The 18702-nt window shown below is 29.9% G+C and overlaps 2 protein-coding genes across 2 annotated transcripts; one reads left to right on the top strand and one right to left on the bottom strand.

The window, feature by feature from the left end:
* Nucleotides 1–407: 407 nt before the first annotated feature.
* On the top strand, nt 408–4580 carry LOC108768471 (tetra-peptide repeat homeobox protein 1-like). The gene is made up of 2 exons (XM_018518914.1): nt 408–806; nt 4240–4580. Exons 1-2 carry the CDS (start codon nt 485–487, stop codon nt 4398–4400), a joined length of 483 nt encoding a protein of 160 aa, XP_018374416.1. The 5' UTR covers nt 408–484; the 3' UTR covers nt 4401–4580.
* A 9181-nt stretch (nt 4581–13761) lies between these two features.
* LOC108768472 (S-antigen protein-like) lies at nt 13762–15079 on the bottom strand. The gene is made up of 4 exons (XM_018518915.1): nt 15007–15079; nt 14849–14914; nt 14431–14515; nt 13762–13997 (listed from the first exon to the last, which is right to left on the bottom strand). Exons 2-4 carry the CDS (start codon nt 14864–14866, stop codon nt 13786–13788), a joined length of 315 nt encoding a protein of 104 aa, XP_018374417.1. The 5' UTR covers nt 14867–14914; nt 15007–15079; the 3' UTR covers nt 13762–13785.
* Nucleotides 15080–18702: the final 3623 nt, after the last annotated feature.

An 18702-nucleotide genomic window follows, 5' to 3' on the forward strand; every position in this document is an offset into this window, starting at 1 on the left:
TATGATTGTACCTCTTTAGCGTACTAAAAGTAAATATTGTACCAAGATATCGATCCGATCTATTGTTGTTGCTACTACCGATTGCGCGAACAGATCGAGGCAAACATAACGCACGAGACCATAAACGGATGTGTTGAAATGGAGCAGCGCGACCCTCGAGCCGCATAGCTTGACTTGCGGCGAGGTGAGACGCAAGGTGCACTCTGGTGTCACTAACACTGTGACTTAATGCTGATAAATCGACGAAACGTCATCTCAGCTTGCGGAGAATGTTTGGCGTGTCCTGTGCCCCGCCCGTAGGGTTGGCGGGAGCATTGGGGCCCCTTCGGGGAGATAACATGGAAGGGGCCCCTTTGGGACCCTCGAACGGGATGCCTCTATAAAAGCGTAGTGGACACCGGTTGATGGTAGCCACATCCACCTCAGCCATCGAGGCAAATTTTCTCAATATTGTACCTACCAATTAATTATTCCCTTTTTCGTCATGTGTGCCCTGGTCGCTATTCTTTTCGTAGCGATTCTGTCGGTAGTAACCGCGGCACCGTCAGGTTTCTTGGGTCATGGTGCCACGTTAGCTGGACCAATTTTAGGGCCTGCAGTTCTTGCAGGTCCTATTAATGGACCGTCTGCACTCGCTGGTCCAATAGTTGGACCCGCGCGTATATCTGGAGCGGTTGATGGTGGTGCTATTGTTACTGGTGCTGTATCTGGACCGTCGGTCGTTTCGGGTAGCATTCCTGGACACACGGCGATTGTCGGCTCAGCTCTTGGCTATGCGGCACCAGCCTTGGGATGGCCAGCTTATGGTAAGCCATTGAATTGTTATTATCAATAATAAACACTAGTGAGCTTTGAGACGTAAGATATTCATTATTTATTGTTAAAAGGTTTTATTTTGAAAAATTTTAAAGAATTTTAAAATATAAGTTTGATGTATATGGTAGTAGTGCGTATTATATGATTTTAATAGTTACTGTCTGCACGTTCATATTTTTTATTTGGTTCTTGTGACGGCGAAAATTATGATGAATCCATGCGTGTATTATCATTTCCAAAACGACTCTAAGCTAACAGAAACACAGTTTGATGCAATAAGTATAAATTTAAAAAAAATGACCAAACCTTTGTAAGCACTGTCGTTTGGCAAAATATAAAAGTATACGAACAAACATGTGGCATTAATAATAGCAAAATTAATAACGATACGTCGTTGAAAGACTGATTCCTTTTGATATCATTTAGTATTTTTTAATTAAGTTTAAAATAGTTGACAGCGTATTATAGATTTTACAGATAAATGGTATATTATTTTTAACATTTTTTCTGCGTACAACTTGTCTATAAATAAATAAAAGTAGCTAAATCCTTACTCTGAAAAGCAGCCCCAAGCGTGCATCTTTACCGTGTGTTTAACGATTCGATGGATAAGTTTATTGGTGGTGGTATAAACAAGGATCGTTGAACGATAGAACGTGCCCAAAAAGATGTTTCGTCCGTAAAGATTATTTTACTCCAATCGCGATCCTTATTTCCTTTTGCCCAAGTAAATCGTGTTCCCATGTATTTTTCCGTTAGCATATACTTCTTTATTTGTTACGTCAATTATAGTATTTATAAGTTTGTTAAGAAATTGTTTTGCCTTTTTCTTAAGTTTTTGAAAAGAGATCGAAGAGACTATTTCTTCAAGATATCCTCGTTCATGATCTTCTTCATAGTCTTCTTCATCCTCTTGTTCAATTCCTCCATTTCCATTGGATACTCCTTTTTCATATCCTCTTTGTACTGATTTTTTATTGAATGTATCTGCAAAGTAAATCAATATTAATGATTGATGCATTTTTCATTGTAAATATATACATATTTATTAGATATCATAACATACTTCCTGTTGCTTGCTTATTTATTCTTGGAACTGTCATAGATTCAGTATAATGATGCGCTAGCATCATCATTAGTAAGGAAAATACGACCTGAAATTTTTAACACAGATCGTAGCTATTTCGAAGTACGAGGGCTATATCCAAAAAGTTTTTGAATTTGTGTGAATTTTTTGATGTTACATAAAGTATTTTTTTCTTCTCGTCATAAGACCATATAAGTAATTTTTAATACTTCTGTAAGTTCGAGCATACAATAACAATATTAAAGAATTATATACTTTGCTTGTAGTACCTAACTGTCCTTCTTTTAAAAAAATGTCTTTAAAAAAATAGGTAAAAGTTGCATGATGTACAAAACGTAACATTTTTCCTCTTCAAAATGAGACACAAGGAGACATTAAAGCTGTAAAAATATCCAAATGGAATTCATGTTTGTCATGAATTCATTAACGTTAAAAATTGTAAACATCACAAAATGGTGCAACGGCATTCTTTTTAGTAATAGCAAAATTTCCTCCTTTTTTTAGTGCTCAATCCGGTTGGCGCATGGTACACCCCTGGGTTGATAAAAAACCTTCTCCGAAAAAAATTCCGCAGTACAACTATAAATATATCTATATATTAGTTGTCGTTTTTCTTTCTGATTCATTGTTATCAATTCTGAAATCTTTAAAGAATGGACAAACATATGGGCAACAGTTTTGTTTGAAATATTACATGTACTAACTCTCTAACACTACACAAAATTTCGTCACCGTTGTAATGATAGTCATCTCGATCAGTCCAGAACTTCAAAGTCAATCTGTCTGTTGTAATCTCAGACATAATGGCGTAATTGTGCTGCATATTTTAGGAAACTATGTAGCCGTTTCAGAACCTCTATTTACATCTATAGCTATTGTGATTATGTCAATTTTATTCTCTGTCGTCGTCGTCGGACTAACATTAAGTTTTGCAACTTTACTTAGTTTATTTGTGAATTCCATAGCTGGATCTGCAAGTTCCACAACTGTGATTGGACGTGCTTTATCAGTAGTGATTGAGCCATTTACAGATTTCGCGACCGTAATCTGATTTATTACAGGCTTTACAACAATTGCGATGCAGATAATGGCTTTTGAACCTCAAGTAATTCGAAGTATTTTTTTTAAGACATAGAAGTTACTTTTTATTGCCAATATGAATAATTAAAAATCTCAATATATTATTGCTCCTGCCTCACTAAATTTGCGGGAGCGATGATTGTTCCAGCAGCTACGATTGTTGGTGAAATTATAGTAAAATTTGTGTGGCGATACAATTACAAATAATAAATATATAATTATTTTTACAAATAAGAATTACATTTTTCTGTCCCAAACGATTATCGCAAAATATTGCTTAAATTTGAGCTAAAAATTTAGACAACATTCTTTCATTTACAGAAACCTTATTAAATTTAGATTATGTTATAAATAGTTTTAACTTGTGTTTTGTTTTATTTTTTGTTTCTCATTACAGGTATATTACATTTGTCGAAATTCTGTAGAAGTTTCTAAAAATTATGTACTAAAATTACTATTTTATGGCAAATACGTTATTTCACTGATTATATTTATTAAATTAAAATAAAAATTTTATATTTATTCGCATTTTGTACACACATAAAAATGATTATAATCGTCTTTCAACTTATAGAAAAATATTTTAGAAATACAGTTTTATTTAATATTTAATTTAGATCGTGCCTGTCTAATTTTCAAAATCAATATAGATAAGATTTCAAAGATTGTAAAGTGTTGATACGCGTCTGAGCGACGCTTATCAATACTTTACAGTCCCTGTCAGCTTACATTGAATTTTTTTGCGTCGATAGCTTACGTGTTCGCTTGGAGCTCAAATTGGACAAGCCTGATTTAGACCAAATTTACTTGTATGTGTGTAGTATACAAAAATAGTAGAATTTTTGTTTATTTGATACACGTTCTAGAGAATTCAGTTTTTGAAAAAATTTTTTAATTTGTAATTTCTTTTAAAAAAATTTGTTTTGTAATTTCTTGACTCAAAAATATTTCGTTATAACAATAAGAGATTTAATCTGGGTTTCCTTTAACTTCAAACTATTCAAATATATTTTAAATAATTATTTTAACAATAAAATTTATTTTTGTCTCTTTAAAAGATATATTATTTCAATCACAACCACAGAAATGGATCAAAATAATTATTTGCTTATTCCGAATTTGCCAATTTAAATATATAAGAAACTTTTATTTAATGAATCATTATATTTATGTTTAGAATATTAAAAATGCGCATATCCCTTATTTTGTATGTATTTCAAATGAATAAGTTACAATTTTTTATATTTCTTATATAGGTTCATATGGAGCTGTACTTGCTGGTCCTGCTGCAGGTCCAGCGGCTCTCGCTGGACCTATCGCAGCTCCAGCTCTGATCACTGGCCCATCCGGTAGCATCTCTGCTGGACACAGTGGATTAGGTAATATCGTTCGTGGATATGCACCTGGACACTGGTAATTCACGTCATCTGGTAACATGAACTAAGGACCTCTGCAATTGATCTCTTTGACACACAATCTCGATCACGATCTTCGTCATTCGGTATATTATCCATCACTATATTTCTTATATGTGTACATAACAAAGTTTCGTATATAACGTTACATTTAATAATAATAAATGCATGGCACTCCTGGAACGAAATTTTTTTGTTTGTTGCCTTTCCTATGCATTTCTTATAGCTGGTTTATATGTAAATATATATGTCTACAGTAAATCAAAATTTAGTGTGTAATTTTCCTAAGGAAAATTTTCTTTTAACATTAAAAAGATTATTAAGGAATAATATTTTCTCGTACATTCTTGTTTTATATCTTACAATAAATAATATTAATATTAATTACAAATAAGCTGATGTTAAAGAAACGATACAATTTCCAATTGTTTTGAAAATTTATTATGCTACGCAATATTGGCAAACAAATAAAATTTGAATGGTCAGGAGCCATTGTTCTGACATGTATAACATCTATTTAGGAACTAATAGAGTTTGGCGCGGCCAGTTAACGACTTCTGTTTCGCAGTCCATTGTATCACCATTAATGCCAAGGTTTCTATTGCACGATGATACTCATCCACCTCCTTTAGTAATTTTCAGAAATTGTCTCAACGTCATACCAATCAGTCGCGTATTTTATTTCGTAAAGGACATAGGCATTTGCGCAGATATCGAAGTATTTCCTTTTTCGCCTTGCTAGCTCAATGCGTAGTTATGCTAGGATATTTTACGCATACTGGTTTTTTAATCTCCATTTTTAATCACGGTCAGATAAATGCGAGACGCCGTATCATAACAATATCAATACATCGTCTGCACGCTCGTATTTTGTATTGAGTTTTTGTGGCTGTGAAAATAATGGCAACATTCACGCTTTCACACACGTATTACTATTTCGAAGACGACTGTACGCTTATAGAAACAAAGTTTTGCAACAAGTATAAATTCTTAAAAAGCAGACCAGATTGAAATCTTCTCCGGAATATGCTGTTATATATAAAATAGAAAAGGTATGTGATCAAACATGCGATAATTCTTAGTACACATTAATTCTGATTTTCCGGTTCTTTATTTTATTATGTGTTATTCGTGTCCCGGGTTAATTTTCACTACTTTAATAATTAATAGACAAAAAATTAGTAAGTTCTTCTTGTATGCACTTGTAACATCTTAGAAAGTATTTGTAAAGTTGTGTATTCAAAAAAATTGTAAATATTATAACTAATTTCTTGATACTCCCCTTTTTTGAAGAAAAGAAATGTGCAGGACACATGATTTAATTGTGTGCTGCATGTTAATACTCAAAAAATTGATAAGAATATTTTGTTGATGTACTAATTCCTTTTGAGACCATTTAGCTTTTTAATTGATTTTAAAAAGCTTACAGTGTAGTTGTAAAAATTAAAAGTAATTGTGGGTTTTAGAAATAAATAATAAATTGATCCTTCTAGAAGGCAATGTTATTTTTAATTATTTTTTTCGTATTGATTTATGATCGTAATGTTGGACTCTCTGATATGTATAGTCAAATGCTATGTTTGCTGTTTCGTATTAAAGTGACAGTGCCATTAATTTTTTGCCCAGATTGGACAATGTATTATATTATTGTTGCACGGATAATTCATTACAGAAAGAAATAGAAACATGAGATAAATCCGAAAAATTAAACTTAGAAGCGTTTTGAAAGGTACGCTTTGATAAATCTTAGTACTGTTAATTTCTTTGCAGTTCTACATTATATGTTTTAATATTAAACTACATTAATGGCTCTCTCTCTCTCTCTCTCTCTCTCTCTCTCTCTCTCTATAAATTTTGAGCATTTTTGACATACATTTTATGTATATAGTTATAATTTAATCATTATACTTTTATTACCTAAAGCGAAATAAAATTGAAAACAGTAATACTTTGCTGATTAAGCTTGTATTTTTACACTTTTATTAGCAATTAAAACTCTCAAATATTATTTAATCATAAGTACACATAAATATTTGATTACTTTATAGAAAATGTTTATTTTAATATTTATAGGATTTTATAGAAGGAAGATTAGAGAGAGTTCAGAAGCAGAAACTAACGTCTTCTTAGTTAGTTTTGTATTTCAAATTAGAATAAGCTTTTCAATAATTATACCTTAATATTGAAGAATTTATGCATTTCTATATTGCACAGCTAGATTACGAAGTTCCCTCAAGATTTCCTTCTTCTGATTCTCTATCTTGTCCTTCTGGTTTCTTTGATTTTTATGGTCCTTCTAATATTTCAAATATTCCTGATAAATCTTCAGAATTGTTTGATCCTTCTTCTGGATTTCCAGACTCGTTTGTATTGTTTTGTTCTTCTAAAGTTTCAAGATTGTTTGAGTTTTCTGATTTTTCTTGATCTTCAGATCCTTCTTGTTCTTCAAAATTGTTTGATCCTGATTCTTCTGAATTTCCAGACTCGTTTGTATTGTTTTGTTCTTCTAAAGTTTCAAGATTGTTTGAGTTTTCTGATCCTTCTTGGTCTTCAGAATTGTTTGATCCTGATTCTTCTGGATTTCCAGATTCGTTTATATTGTTTTGTTTTTCTAAATCTTCTAGATTTTCAAGATTGTTTGAGTTTTCTGATTCTTCTTGATCTGATGATTTTTCAGAACTTTGTCCTAGAAAGTCTTCAGCGTTTGGGATACTGTCCCATACTGAACTAATAATTCCTGTTAATAATCTTTCTTCTTCGTTAATATCTTCTATTAATCTTTTATTGAATATATCTAAAAAATAAATTAATATTAATAATTGGTGCATTTTTTAGTGTAAATGTATACATATTTATTAAATTTTGTAACATAGAGACATACTTTCTGTCGCTCTCTTATCTGATCTCAGAACTGTCATAGATTTAGCACAATGATGCACTAGCATCATCATTAATAAAGAAAATGCAATCTGAAATGTTTAACACAGATCGTAGTTAATTCGAAGTATGAGGGCTATCAAAAACTTTTTAAATTTAAACTTTATAATTTTACAACTTATTCAACCTTTTGTTGAAAATGCTCTTCGAAATACTCTTCTTCTCGATTAATTGGAAGAGGTATATCAAATATTAATAAAATATTAAGAAAGCATATATTTCAAAAGAGACAGTTATATATTGCAACAGAAGTATAGAAAATTATAAAAAGTAAATTTCAGGAACTTTTTAAATAGATCTCGCGACGTTATTAGCGAGAAAAACGTTAAAAATTACGTTAAAAATTACGTTAAAAACTATAATAGTTAAACAATAATTACTGAATAAAACTTACGATATATTTGAAGGAAGCCATCGTAAAGGATTCTTTCAGTGCCTTTTTTATTTTCTGATGCAAACCGTAAGAAATGGAACAAAATTGCGATATGTAAGTATGCGTTATACGATCATATATTAAACGTTTTATGTTTAAAAATATTTATTTAATAAGTATATGCTGAGAAGACTGCTAGCTTAAGAACGTAAAGAGAAACGAATATTTACCATTGTATGTTATTCGCTTACAAGCACTATATATACTAGCGTTAATGAACCAATTATATCATTATCTTGCATAAGCATAATATACATTGAAAAAAAATTAGTTCAAAGAAAAAAAAATTATTTCAACAAAATATTGCGGTCGAATACGTGCAAATAAATATCAATGTAATAAGAGCAAAATATTTTACTCATTTACTATGATGTTTTTAAATTTGGTTTAACTAAATTGAGTTATTGCAGACAAAATGTTTATTTGATTTTAGAATATATTTAATTGAATAGGAATTTATTTTAATGATCCATTAAATAGCATTAATTGAAACAACAAAAGGATGTATATGTCAAACAAAAAATTTAATAAAACAAATTTATATTTAAAATAATCACATATTGTTTACGCTCAACTTCTTTACAGTTGAAATTTGTATACACAATATGATCGTGAAATTCATGTATATTTTATTTGACTAAACATAATAGCCGTTGTGACAAAATAGGCAGTAGATCGAACTTTGTATTTATTTGATGTGACACAATATCCTTTTATTGAAGTAAAATTTTGATTATCTCAATAATTTAAGTTGAATAAACTATCTTTTTTGCTCATTCAAGTATATTGAGTTGTGAAGACGCCTTAGTTTGACAAAATATTTGTTTCACTTGAAAGTCATTATAGTTAATGTAACAAAAAGTCTTGTCGAAAACTAACAAATTTATTTGATTAAATCGTTATACTTTAACCAAAAAATAATTTTTTTTGTTATTTTTACTTTTATTTTTCTAGATCAATTTATTATTTACTGGTTCTGCATACCTATATTCTTATCTTATTAACTACAATTATTTATTGAAAAACGCATCGCATCGCCGCCAAGATTTGAACCTACTAATCCCTAGAACGGTAACCTAATACACTTATGTTGTGCTAATCGCACGCTTGTGATCGCGAGTCATTGTTAACGTTACTTATACCTCCTACTGTAACTATTTTTAATTTTATGCCTCTGCTGACTGTTTAATATTATTAATATTTGAAGAGATTGCATGGAAACGAAATAATACATGTTTTGATCTTGTCAACTTTTAATCAATATCATCTATTATATAACAAAACACGTGTGCGTGCAAAAATAATATAAGATTATTCAAATGATAAATCAAATGGTTGAATCATTTCCGTTAACCAACATTGAACAGTTTGTTGAGCAGACTGCGGTTAAATTCGATTGAATAAAATTTATTGCATTATACAAAACTGCAAACGACTAAATGTGTTTAGTTCGTTGAACAATTTTTTTTTTAGTATACATTGTTAAATCTATATGTCAAATTTAACCTAATGTGAGTCGCCACTGCTCCTACTAAATATATCATTATTTTTTACTAAAATGATAATTAAATTTGACACTATATAATGTTAAATTGATACTGTATAGTGTCAAACCATTGTTTTAGTAAAAAAATAACGATATTATTGAGTAGAAGCAGTGGCGGCTCACATTAAGTTAATTTGACCCTATAAAATTTAACAGTGTAGACTATATAAATATAGAATTCGATATTTAAATTACTAGAAGATTATATATGTGAGTTACTGTAATAGTGATGACAAGCAATTTTTGTTCTGAGTGTGGATTCGTCTGGTGTGTGATAAAATAATTATACAATTTACATAGAAAATCAAGGAAAATAGATATCAAAAAATCTAATTTTATTTATCGTCGATTAGAATATTTTTGTGTATCTAATCTTATAAATCTTTCTGTGTATTGGTTGTTGTTTCTTTTTTTTTATTTAGTAAAATCAATTCTAAATTTCTGAAGAAAAGATGAAAACAAAGAAAATAATTTTATATTAAATATCATGTTAAATATTCTAATTATCCTCGTATACTACATAGATTCTTGTCATCGTTATATAATGATAGTCATCTCGATTAGTTCAGAATTTTAATCTCACTCTGTTGGTTGAAATCTCGGACGTAATGGCGCAAATATGCTGGATATTTCAGACAACGGCTGTTACAAAACCTGTTGTACCTGCGGTTGCATCAATTTTACCCTCTGTCGCCGCCGTCGGACGTGCATCGAGTTCTGCGATTGTAATCGACTTGTAATTTCCGTAACTGCAATAGTTGGGTCCATTGCAGGACCCATAACTGATTGGACTTACTTCAGCAGCAGTGACTGAGTCACCTACAAATTCCGCGATCGTAACTGATTTGTTACAGATTTTGCAACAGTTGTGATTCTTGTTACATATAATGACTTTTTAATTACTTTAAAGTAATTCGAATTTTTTATAGAAATTATTTTTGTTGCTAATATGAATAAATATAGTAACCTCAAAATGTTATTAATTGTAACTTCACGTATTGTGGATGAGTCTGCGAGAGCGATCATCGCACCAGCAGTTACGATTGTTAATGGAATTATGGTCAAATTCATCTGGTGACAAAGGTACACATTCGTAATAAATATATAGACGACTCTTACAAATAATCAAATTGTTCTGTCTCATTTAATCATCCTAAGTTATTGCATAAATTTACACGAAACATTTAGAAAATATTCTTCCATTTATATAGCTATCTTATTTAATTCTAGATTATAAATAATTTAACATGTGTCTTATTTAGCTTTTAATATTTCATTTTATTTGTCAAGTTTTTTTAAATGTTATTAAAAATTATGTACTAAAATTGCTTTCATTATTTTATGACAAATAAGTATGTCTTACTGGTTACAGTTACTAAAATAAAATTAAAATTTTACCATATTTATTCGTATCTTATCCATTCATGAAAATCATTCTGTCCATTTCTCAACTGGTTACAGAATAAACATGACAACATTTAAAAAATGCAATTTTACTTAATATTTAGACAAAATCTTAGTATGCAGGTATATGTATACAGAAATTACTCTTATTACTTCTCAAATATATTTTCAAAATATTATTAATTACTAATTTTTTATATTGAAAATATATCACTAAAAAAAATTTATTGTAACTTTAAACTTTGGCTGCGTTTGGTTCGACGCGCCGTAAGCTTTGTTGTATCTTTATCGCTCATTATATGAGGAAGGGAAATAGAATAAAGCTTATGAAGCGTGTGTACGTCCAATCCGAATGCAGCCAGCTTCTGAAATTTATTCACGATAAATCCTTTTTCCGTAATACATTTTCGATAAAAAAAAAATAAACTATTAACTAAGTAGAAAAAATAATAACCGATATTTTGCAAATTTAAGAGGATGCTAGAACCGTCTGTATATTACTGATAAAACTAGCGTTTTCTCCAAAAAATATATTATTTTATACATAACCACAGAAATGGATCAATATAATTATTTGCTTATTCCGAATTTGCCAATTTAAATATATAAGAAGCTTTGTTTAAAGAATCATTACATTTATGTTTAAAAAAAATACGCATGTCCCTTATTTTGTTGTATTTCAAATAAAGAAATTATATTCTTTATACTTTTTATATAAGTCCATATGGAGCAAAGATTGTTAATCCTACTGTATATTCAGCTGCTCTCGTTGAATCTATCGCAGGTCCAACTCTGATCGCTGACCCATTCGATAGTATCGCTACAGAACACGGTGGATATGCATGAATGATATTACCTAATTCACCGTGTTCTGAACACTGGTAATTCATGTCACCTGGCAACATGAACTAAAGACCTTCGATAATGATCTCTTAGACACACACAATCTCGATTACAATCTCCATCATGATTTTTGTCATTCAGCATATTTCTCATTATTATATATATTTCTTACATATGTGTACATAACAAAATTTCATATAATATAACGTTATACATATAATAACAATAAACGCATTGCACTTTTGAAACGAAACTTTTTGCTTGTTGCCTCTTCCTACAGCTCGTTTATATATAAATATATGATACGTCCACGGTAAATTAAAATATAGTGCTCCTAAAGGAAAATTTTTTTTCTAGCGTTAAAAAGAAAAATGTTTATTAAGAAGTTAACATTTTCTCGTACAATTCTCGATAAGTTTAACATCTTACTATAAATTATATTAAAATTGATTAAAAACGAGCTAATGTTAAAGAAACAATAAAATTTCTAGTTATATTTATTATGCACCATAGAATTGGCAAACGAATAATATTTGAGTGGTCAAGAACTATTGTTTTAACATATATAATACATCTTAGGAGCGCTAATAGAGTTTGACTCGGCCAGTCAACGACCTCTATTTCGCATTCCATTGTATCACCATTGATGCCGAAGTCTCTATTGCGCGATGATACCTGTCCACCTCCTCCGGTAATCGTCGGAAATTGCCTCAACGCCATACCAATTACCCAATTACTCTCTCGCCTAAAGGGACCAGGCATTCGCGCGAATATCGGAGGATTTTTTTCCATCTTGCTAGCCCAATGCGCATTTATTCTGTGACATTTTACGCATTCTTGTCCTTTAATCTCTATTTTTAATCACGTTCAGATGAAGGCAAGATGTTATATAATAGCCGTGTTATATAATAGTACCAGCGCATCATCGTCTGCACGCTCGTATTTTGTATTTAGTTCTTATGGCCGCGAAAATTATGACAATATGTTTATCAATATTTCAGAAGCGCACAGATTACTATTTCTGAGATGACTCTTCGCATACAAAAATACAAGTTTGTGCAACAAGTATAAATTCTGTAAAAACCGATCAGATTGTAAGTTGTTTATGTCAAAACAGAAAGAGCATACCATCATGTGATACTAATAATAGTAAAATAAATAACAATGTATGACTGATTTCTTTTGAAATTACTTAGAGTTTCTTGAATAATTGAGTTTAAAATAGTTTACAGCGTACTGTATATTTTACAAATTAATATAACATTGATCCTTTTTAGAATTGTTATTTTTTAATAATTTTTATTGTACTGATATATGACCATAATATTGGACCTGTTAGCATATTCGAATGCTGTATTTGCACTATTTTATGAAGTGATGATACCACTAATTTTTTTTCCGGACTGGATAATGTATTGTATTATCATTGCACGCGAAGAATACATCATTGAGATAAATTTGAAATACCAAACTTAGAGACATCTTGAAAAATACGCTTGGACTAATCTCAGTAATGTTGATTTTTTCGCAGTTCTGCATTATCTGCTTTAATATTAAATATACATATATTAATGATTATATAATTTTTGAGCATTTTTTTTTATCTACAGTTTATAATTTAATTATAATAATAATAAGATTTTTGAGATTAAACTTGTGAGGGATGATTAATGTTTCAGGCAGATGCGTTGAAAGTCCGATAATAATGGCGTGCAATCATATTTCTGAGATAAATTTATTCAAAGAATACGTATATGTATTAGCTCAACATCTAACTTTAACCGTCAAATGGCGTTTCTCATATTTAGATGAATTAATCATAATAGTTTTATTATGTAAAACGAAATAAAATTGAGAAAAATATTTTGCTGCTTAATCTTTTATTTTATTTTTACAATTAGGCCGTTATTTGGTTATTAATTTTTTTTTATTATATAATTATAAGTGCGTAGAAATGATCATATTTTATAGTGAAAGATTAGTGCTTATTTTGATATTTATAGGATTTGATTAAAGAACTAGATTAGAGAAACAAAAGTAATGTTTTCTTAGTTAATTTATAGTCCAAATTAGAATAAGCTTTCTAATAATTATTCATCAAAGACTTATATATTTCTTTAGTTGTCATTTGGAAAGGCGGGTGTTCTCTTCTTCTAGTTCTTGTATTGTACCAGTTGATGCAGTATGGTGTCTATTTGATCACTCTGAATTAGTAGCCTTTCGGTTACTTCCAGTTCCTGTATAACATATTTGATCCTGCACCACCTGTACCATCTGTACCATCTGTACCACCTGCACCACCTGTACCACCTGCACCACCTGCATTACCTGATCCACAACGTTGTTCTGGTACTTGATTCCTGTCTTCATTTTCTTGTTCATGTTCTTCTTCTTCACTTGACTCTGATGAATAACTTCGTTCTTTATCTGATGAATCTGTTTCAATTGGAACATTATTCATTGGTTTTTTTTCAATTGCAAAATAAATCAATATTAGTAATTGATGTACTTCCTATTGTAAGTATACTGCAGGATGTCCTGAAATTAGAGGATAATATTGTAACGCGAAACTTTGTGAAAAATTAGATAATAAAAATATAAGCCATTTTTTCCGTTAAGCAGTCTTTTTATGTATAAACGTTTAAAGTTTGACTAATCATTAGCGTTGGTTAAAAAGTCATCTGTCCATATGACATTTATGATTAGTCAAACTTTAAACATTTATACTTAAAAAAACTGCTTTGCGGAAAAAGTGACTTATATACTTTTGTTACTTAATTGTTCATGAAATTTCATGCTGCAATAACGTTTCCCTCGAATTTCGGGACACTCCGTAGACGTATATTTAATAGATATCGTAGAGGCATACCTCTTTGTACGTTAGACTGCCTTAAAACTTCCATAGATTCAGCATAATGGTGCACTAGCATCATCATTAGTAAGGAAAATACGACCTGAAATTTTTAACACACATCATATTTATTTCAAAGATGTGATCTTGTTTAAAAAGTTTTTGAGAATTTAGCCTTTATAATTTTCTGGGGCGTATTTATAATTTAATTAACCTTGTCGAAAAAATGCTCTTCGAAATTCTCTTCTTCTTGATTGATTAGGAGAGAGATATCGACTAAAAAAGAGAATATTTCGAAGGAGACAAAAATAAGTTGTAAGGAAACTCCAAAAAATTATAAACATAATATTCAAAAACTTTTTCAATTGACCTCGATGTTATTAACGTGCAAAAATTGCAAGCAATAGTTAAATAACTATTACTGAATAAAACTTACGTATTTTAAGGAAACCATTGTTACGGATTTCTTTCAGTGTCTTCTTCCTTGATGTTCTAATAAAAACTATGAGAAATAGAGCAAAATTGTAATACATTAATATGTATTAAACATTTACGCGTAAACGATTTGTATAACATATTTTTAAAAGTATTTACCCAATATGTTCTAAGAGGATTGTAAGAAGGTAGCTCTGAAGTGTAAAGAGTGATACTTACTATTGTATGGTACTCGCTTGCAAGAACTATATATACTCATGTTATTATCTACATTTTACGTAAAAATAACATAAAATAAGTAAATGCAGAATATTCGATATCTAAATTACTAGAAAATTATATACAGAGTCACTGCAACAGCGATAACTAAGTACACATTCTTCTGTGTGTACACTGAGAAAAAAAAGTTGTTAACTTGACTAAATGCGTTTAGTTCGTAATGATTATTTAGAGTTCAAATATTTTTATATTTAGATTAACAAAATCTTGTAATTTAAAACATATTATTTGTTTGAATTAACAAATATTTTCTTGACAGTCCGTGACCGTTATATTTAGTTGAATCAACTAATATTTTCTTGAAACAGCAACTTTTTTTTCTCAGTGTACATGTGTGATTAAATAATTATATAATGTGCGTAGGAAATTTAAGGATAGATAAAGAAAATCTAATTTTTTTTATCGTTAAAAATATCTGATGAATATATCTCTATACATTTATTGATTGTTGTTTTTCTTTTTGATTTAATATCAATTTTGAAATCTTTGAAAGAATGGACGAAAGTATAGGCAACAGTTTCATGTTAAATATTGTGTACTTTAATTGTCCTGTTATTCTACACAGATTTTCGGCACTATTGTTATGATAATCATTTCGGTCAATCTAGAATTTCAACGTTACTCTGTCGTTTGAAATCTCGGACATAATGACGTGATTAGATATTTTAGAAAATTGTATAGCCATTGTAAAACTTGTTTCATCTGCGACTGTTGTGGTCGCATCAATTTTATCCATACTGTCATCGTACTCGTATCAAGTACTACGATTATAATCATTTTGGTTGTGAAGTCCGTAGCTGTATTGGATCCGTTACAAGGGTACCTACTTCAGTAATAGTTGGGTCATCATAGATTCTACAATCTAACTCGTTATAGGTTTTGCAATAGTTTTTCATAGTATGTCGTAAATAACGATTTTTGAATTTTGATATTTTGAAGTATTAAATTTCTTATAGAAAACAAGTTTATTTTTATTACAAATATAAATAAATAAAAATCTCAAAATGTTATTTAATTCAAGTGGCTGAATCTGCCGAAGTGGCAACAATTGTGGTCAAATTCATGTTGGCCATAAAGGCGGAAATAACATTTATAATAAATAAAAACGACTTTCATAAGTAAATAAGAACCGAATTTTTCTATTTTAAACGATCGTCTTAAAATATTGCATAAATTTAAACTAAATATGTTTGAAGAATATATATTCTTCCATTTATAGCTATCTTATTAAATTTAGATTATATTATAAATAGTTAAACATATATCTTGTTTGGCATCTAATATTTTACTTTTTATTAATAAGATCCAATTCTAACAGAATAGACTTATCCCTAAAAAATGTAATTAATTTTAAGATGAATGTGTGAAAACATCTTTATTTAATGTACCATTTATTTAATGGTAATTTATAACAACTATAGAAATTAAATGATTTATGAATTAACATATTGCTCCGTGTGTTAGAATTTATACAACCACTAACAAGCAGATTAGTAATCCGTGTTAATGTGTAAAATATGCATTTTATTGAAAACTGTTATTTTACATGCATATTTCCCAAGATACGCTATAATACATTGTTGCATTGTTGTGCATGATAATAATATCCCAACAAAAGCTGGAGGATAACTCTCAGTTCATTAAATTATTGAAATTATGTAAGGGGAATATCAGAGAACATAATCAACTTAAATAAGTTTATAAATTATATTTAATAATTTTTATTAGTTATATGTATTGCCATATATTATATACGATTTATCGAGTTGTTTTAAAAGAAATATTGTTAGGCATGCACCCGATCATAAAATTATCGGATATCCGAAAAGAATGTAACATCGGATATCCGGTAACCGGTTGGATATCTGGGAAGGCAGTTTTTTGAGTCGGATATCCGATCGAATTCCGGAACAATGTCTTCTAAAAAAAAGACTGTAGAAAAAAAATTATAATTTGCAACAATATATAAGATATTATAGCATTATGAGTATGCATACTTATTTATAGAACATTTATACAGGGTAGGGATATACCCAAATATCTCATAAACGATGCATTTTAGAAAAAAATATTTCTTACAAAAGTTGTAAGGCTTAAAAAGACTCATTCAACGATAGTAGTTATTTGACCTAGGATGACGTTGTCAAGATCAAGTCAAGCTCAACATGAATTTTTTAAATGGAATCCCTCCCCCCTTTTTCATTACATATTCTTATAGCTTTTCTCAAGAGCTTTCCAAAACACTATAGTTAAGTTCATTTTCATTCAGTACTTTGCGAGTTATAAGGCTTGAAAGTTACAGTACCGCCGACATTAGCATTACGCAAGGTGTACCACCTACCATGTAGAATATTTTCTACATGGTAGAATATTTTGTTTTATAACATTGAGTACCACGCTTTCAAATATATATTTGGAGTATTTGCCTAAAATTATATAATTTGCCATTGTGACTCACATCTTGAGTTATGACTTAATGTTACATAAAATATTCCATGCGGAATGGTAAAGCGCTATGCCGATCATTATTGGGGCTAGTAAAGGCCGCAACACAGACTCTTGCATAACGCATAATGCATAGTGCATAAGGGAATTAATCGAAATTCTTCTTTTCCATGGAATGGGAGGAAAGGAAAGATTCTGATTAGTTGATTCGCTTATGCACTATGCGTTATGCGTTATGCAAAAGTCTATGCTGCGGCCTTAATTGGACACGCGTTCGTACTATCAGCGAATAAATTGCACTTATCTTTGTCATCATTGTGGTTAATTGCCTACATTTAACCACTATTTAACCAGTCGCTTATCGTTTGGCGGTGACTATTTTGTATGGCCACTGCAATTATTACTATCTACAATTACAGATGATTGTCTGATGTTAAGTTTGAAATAAGATTACAACAGAGCTAGCCTGCAAAAAATTTGTTTTAGCATTTTAATTGTTTTTGAATATATTTTTGCCTGCTGAGCACAAATTTATTTTCCAAATTTGGCTATCAATTTCGACAAAAATAACATCAAAGAACAAAAAACGATAATTTTGAGTTCTTATGTAGCACCGATAGTAAATTTTTTTCAAAATTTTTAGCTAATATCCGCGAGAACACATTCGTATAGAGAAGATGAATTTTGTTTTACCCTGCAGTTGATGAATTTTTCCATATCCAGCTGAAACTTGAGTGATTTTGTCTATGATCATTGTATTTGTTTTGAGATGAGCTACAATCGATGTTCGAAAAATGGACAATACTATTTTTAAAAATAGAGGTGATTTTTATAGGTTTTTGAAGCTTTTATCTAGAAAAAAAAGGAGATCAAAATATTTCCTCGAAATCGTTTCATTTTCATCTTTCTTTTTGTATTATCAATAATTTTGGAGAAAATTGACTAATTAAAATGAGACACTGTACACACAATTGCTATTATATTAATTATATCATTATCTTACGTAAACGTATTGTAAAGTATGTAACTGCAGAATATTCGATATCTAAATTACTAGCAAATTATGAGTCCTTGCAATAATGATAAGAAGTAACTTTCGTCTTAAGTATACACTCTTTTATATGAGCACAC

Source organism: Trachymyrmex cornetzi, unplaced genomic scaffold, assembly GCF_001594075.2.
Source record: "Trachymyrmex cornetzi isolate Tcor2-1 unplaced genomic scaffold, Tcor1.1 scaffold797, whole genome shotgun sequence".
In the NCBI taxonomy this organism is placed as follows: Eukaryota; Metazoa; Arthropoda; class Insecta; order Hymenoptera; family Formicidae; genus Trachymyrmex; species Trachymyrmex cornetzi.

Bases quoted from the DNA above. Each gene is read 5' to 3' on its own strand.
- LOC108768471 (XM_018518914.1), top strand. From the start codon at position 485: ATGTGTGCCCTGGTCGCTATTCTTTTCGTAGCGATTCTGTCGGTAGTA. The intron at 807-4,239 runs GTAAGCCATTGA...TTTCTTATATAG, and splicing joins CTTGGGATGGCCAGCTTATG to GTTCATATGGAGCTGTACTT.
- LOC108768472 (XM_018518915.1), bottom strand. The intron at 13,998-14,430 runs GTATGCCTCTAC...CAATTGAAACAG, and splicing joins GCAGTCTAACGTACAAAGAG to ATTCATCAGATAAAGAACGA.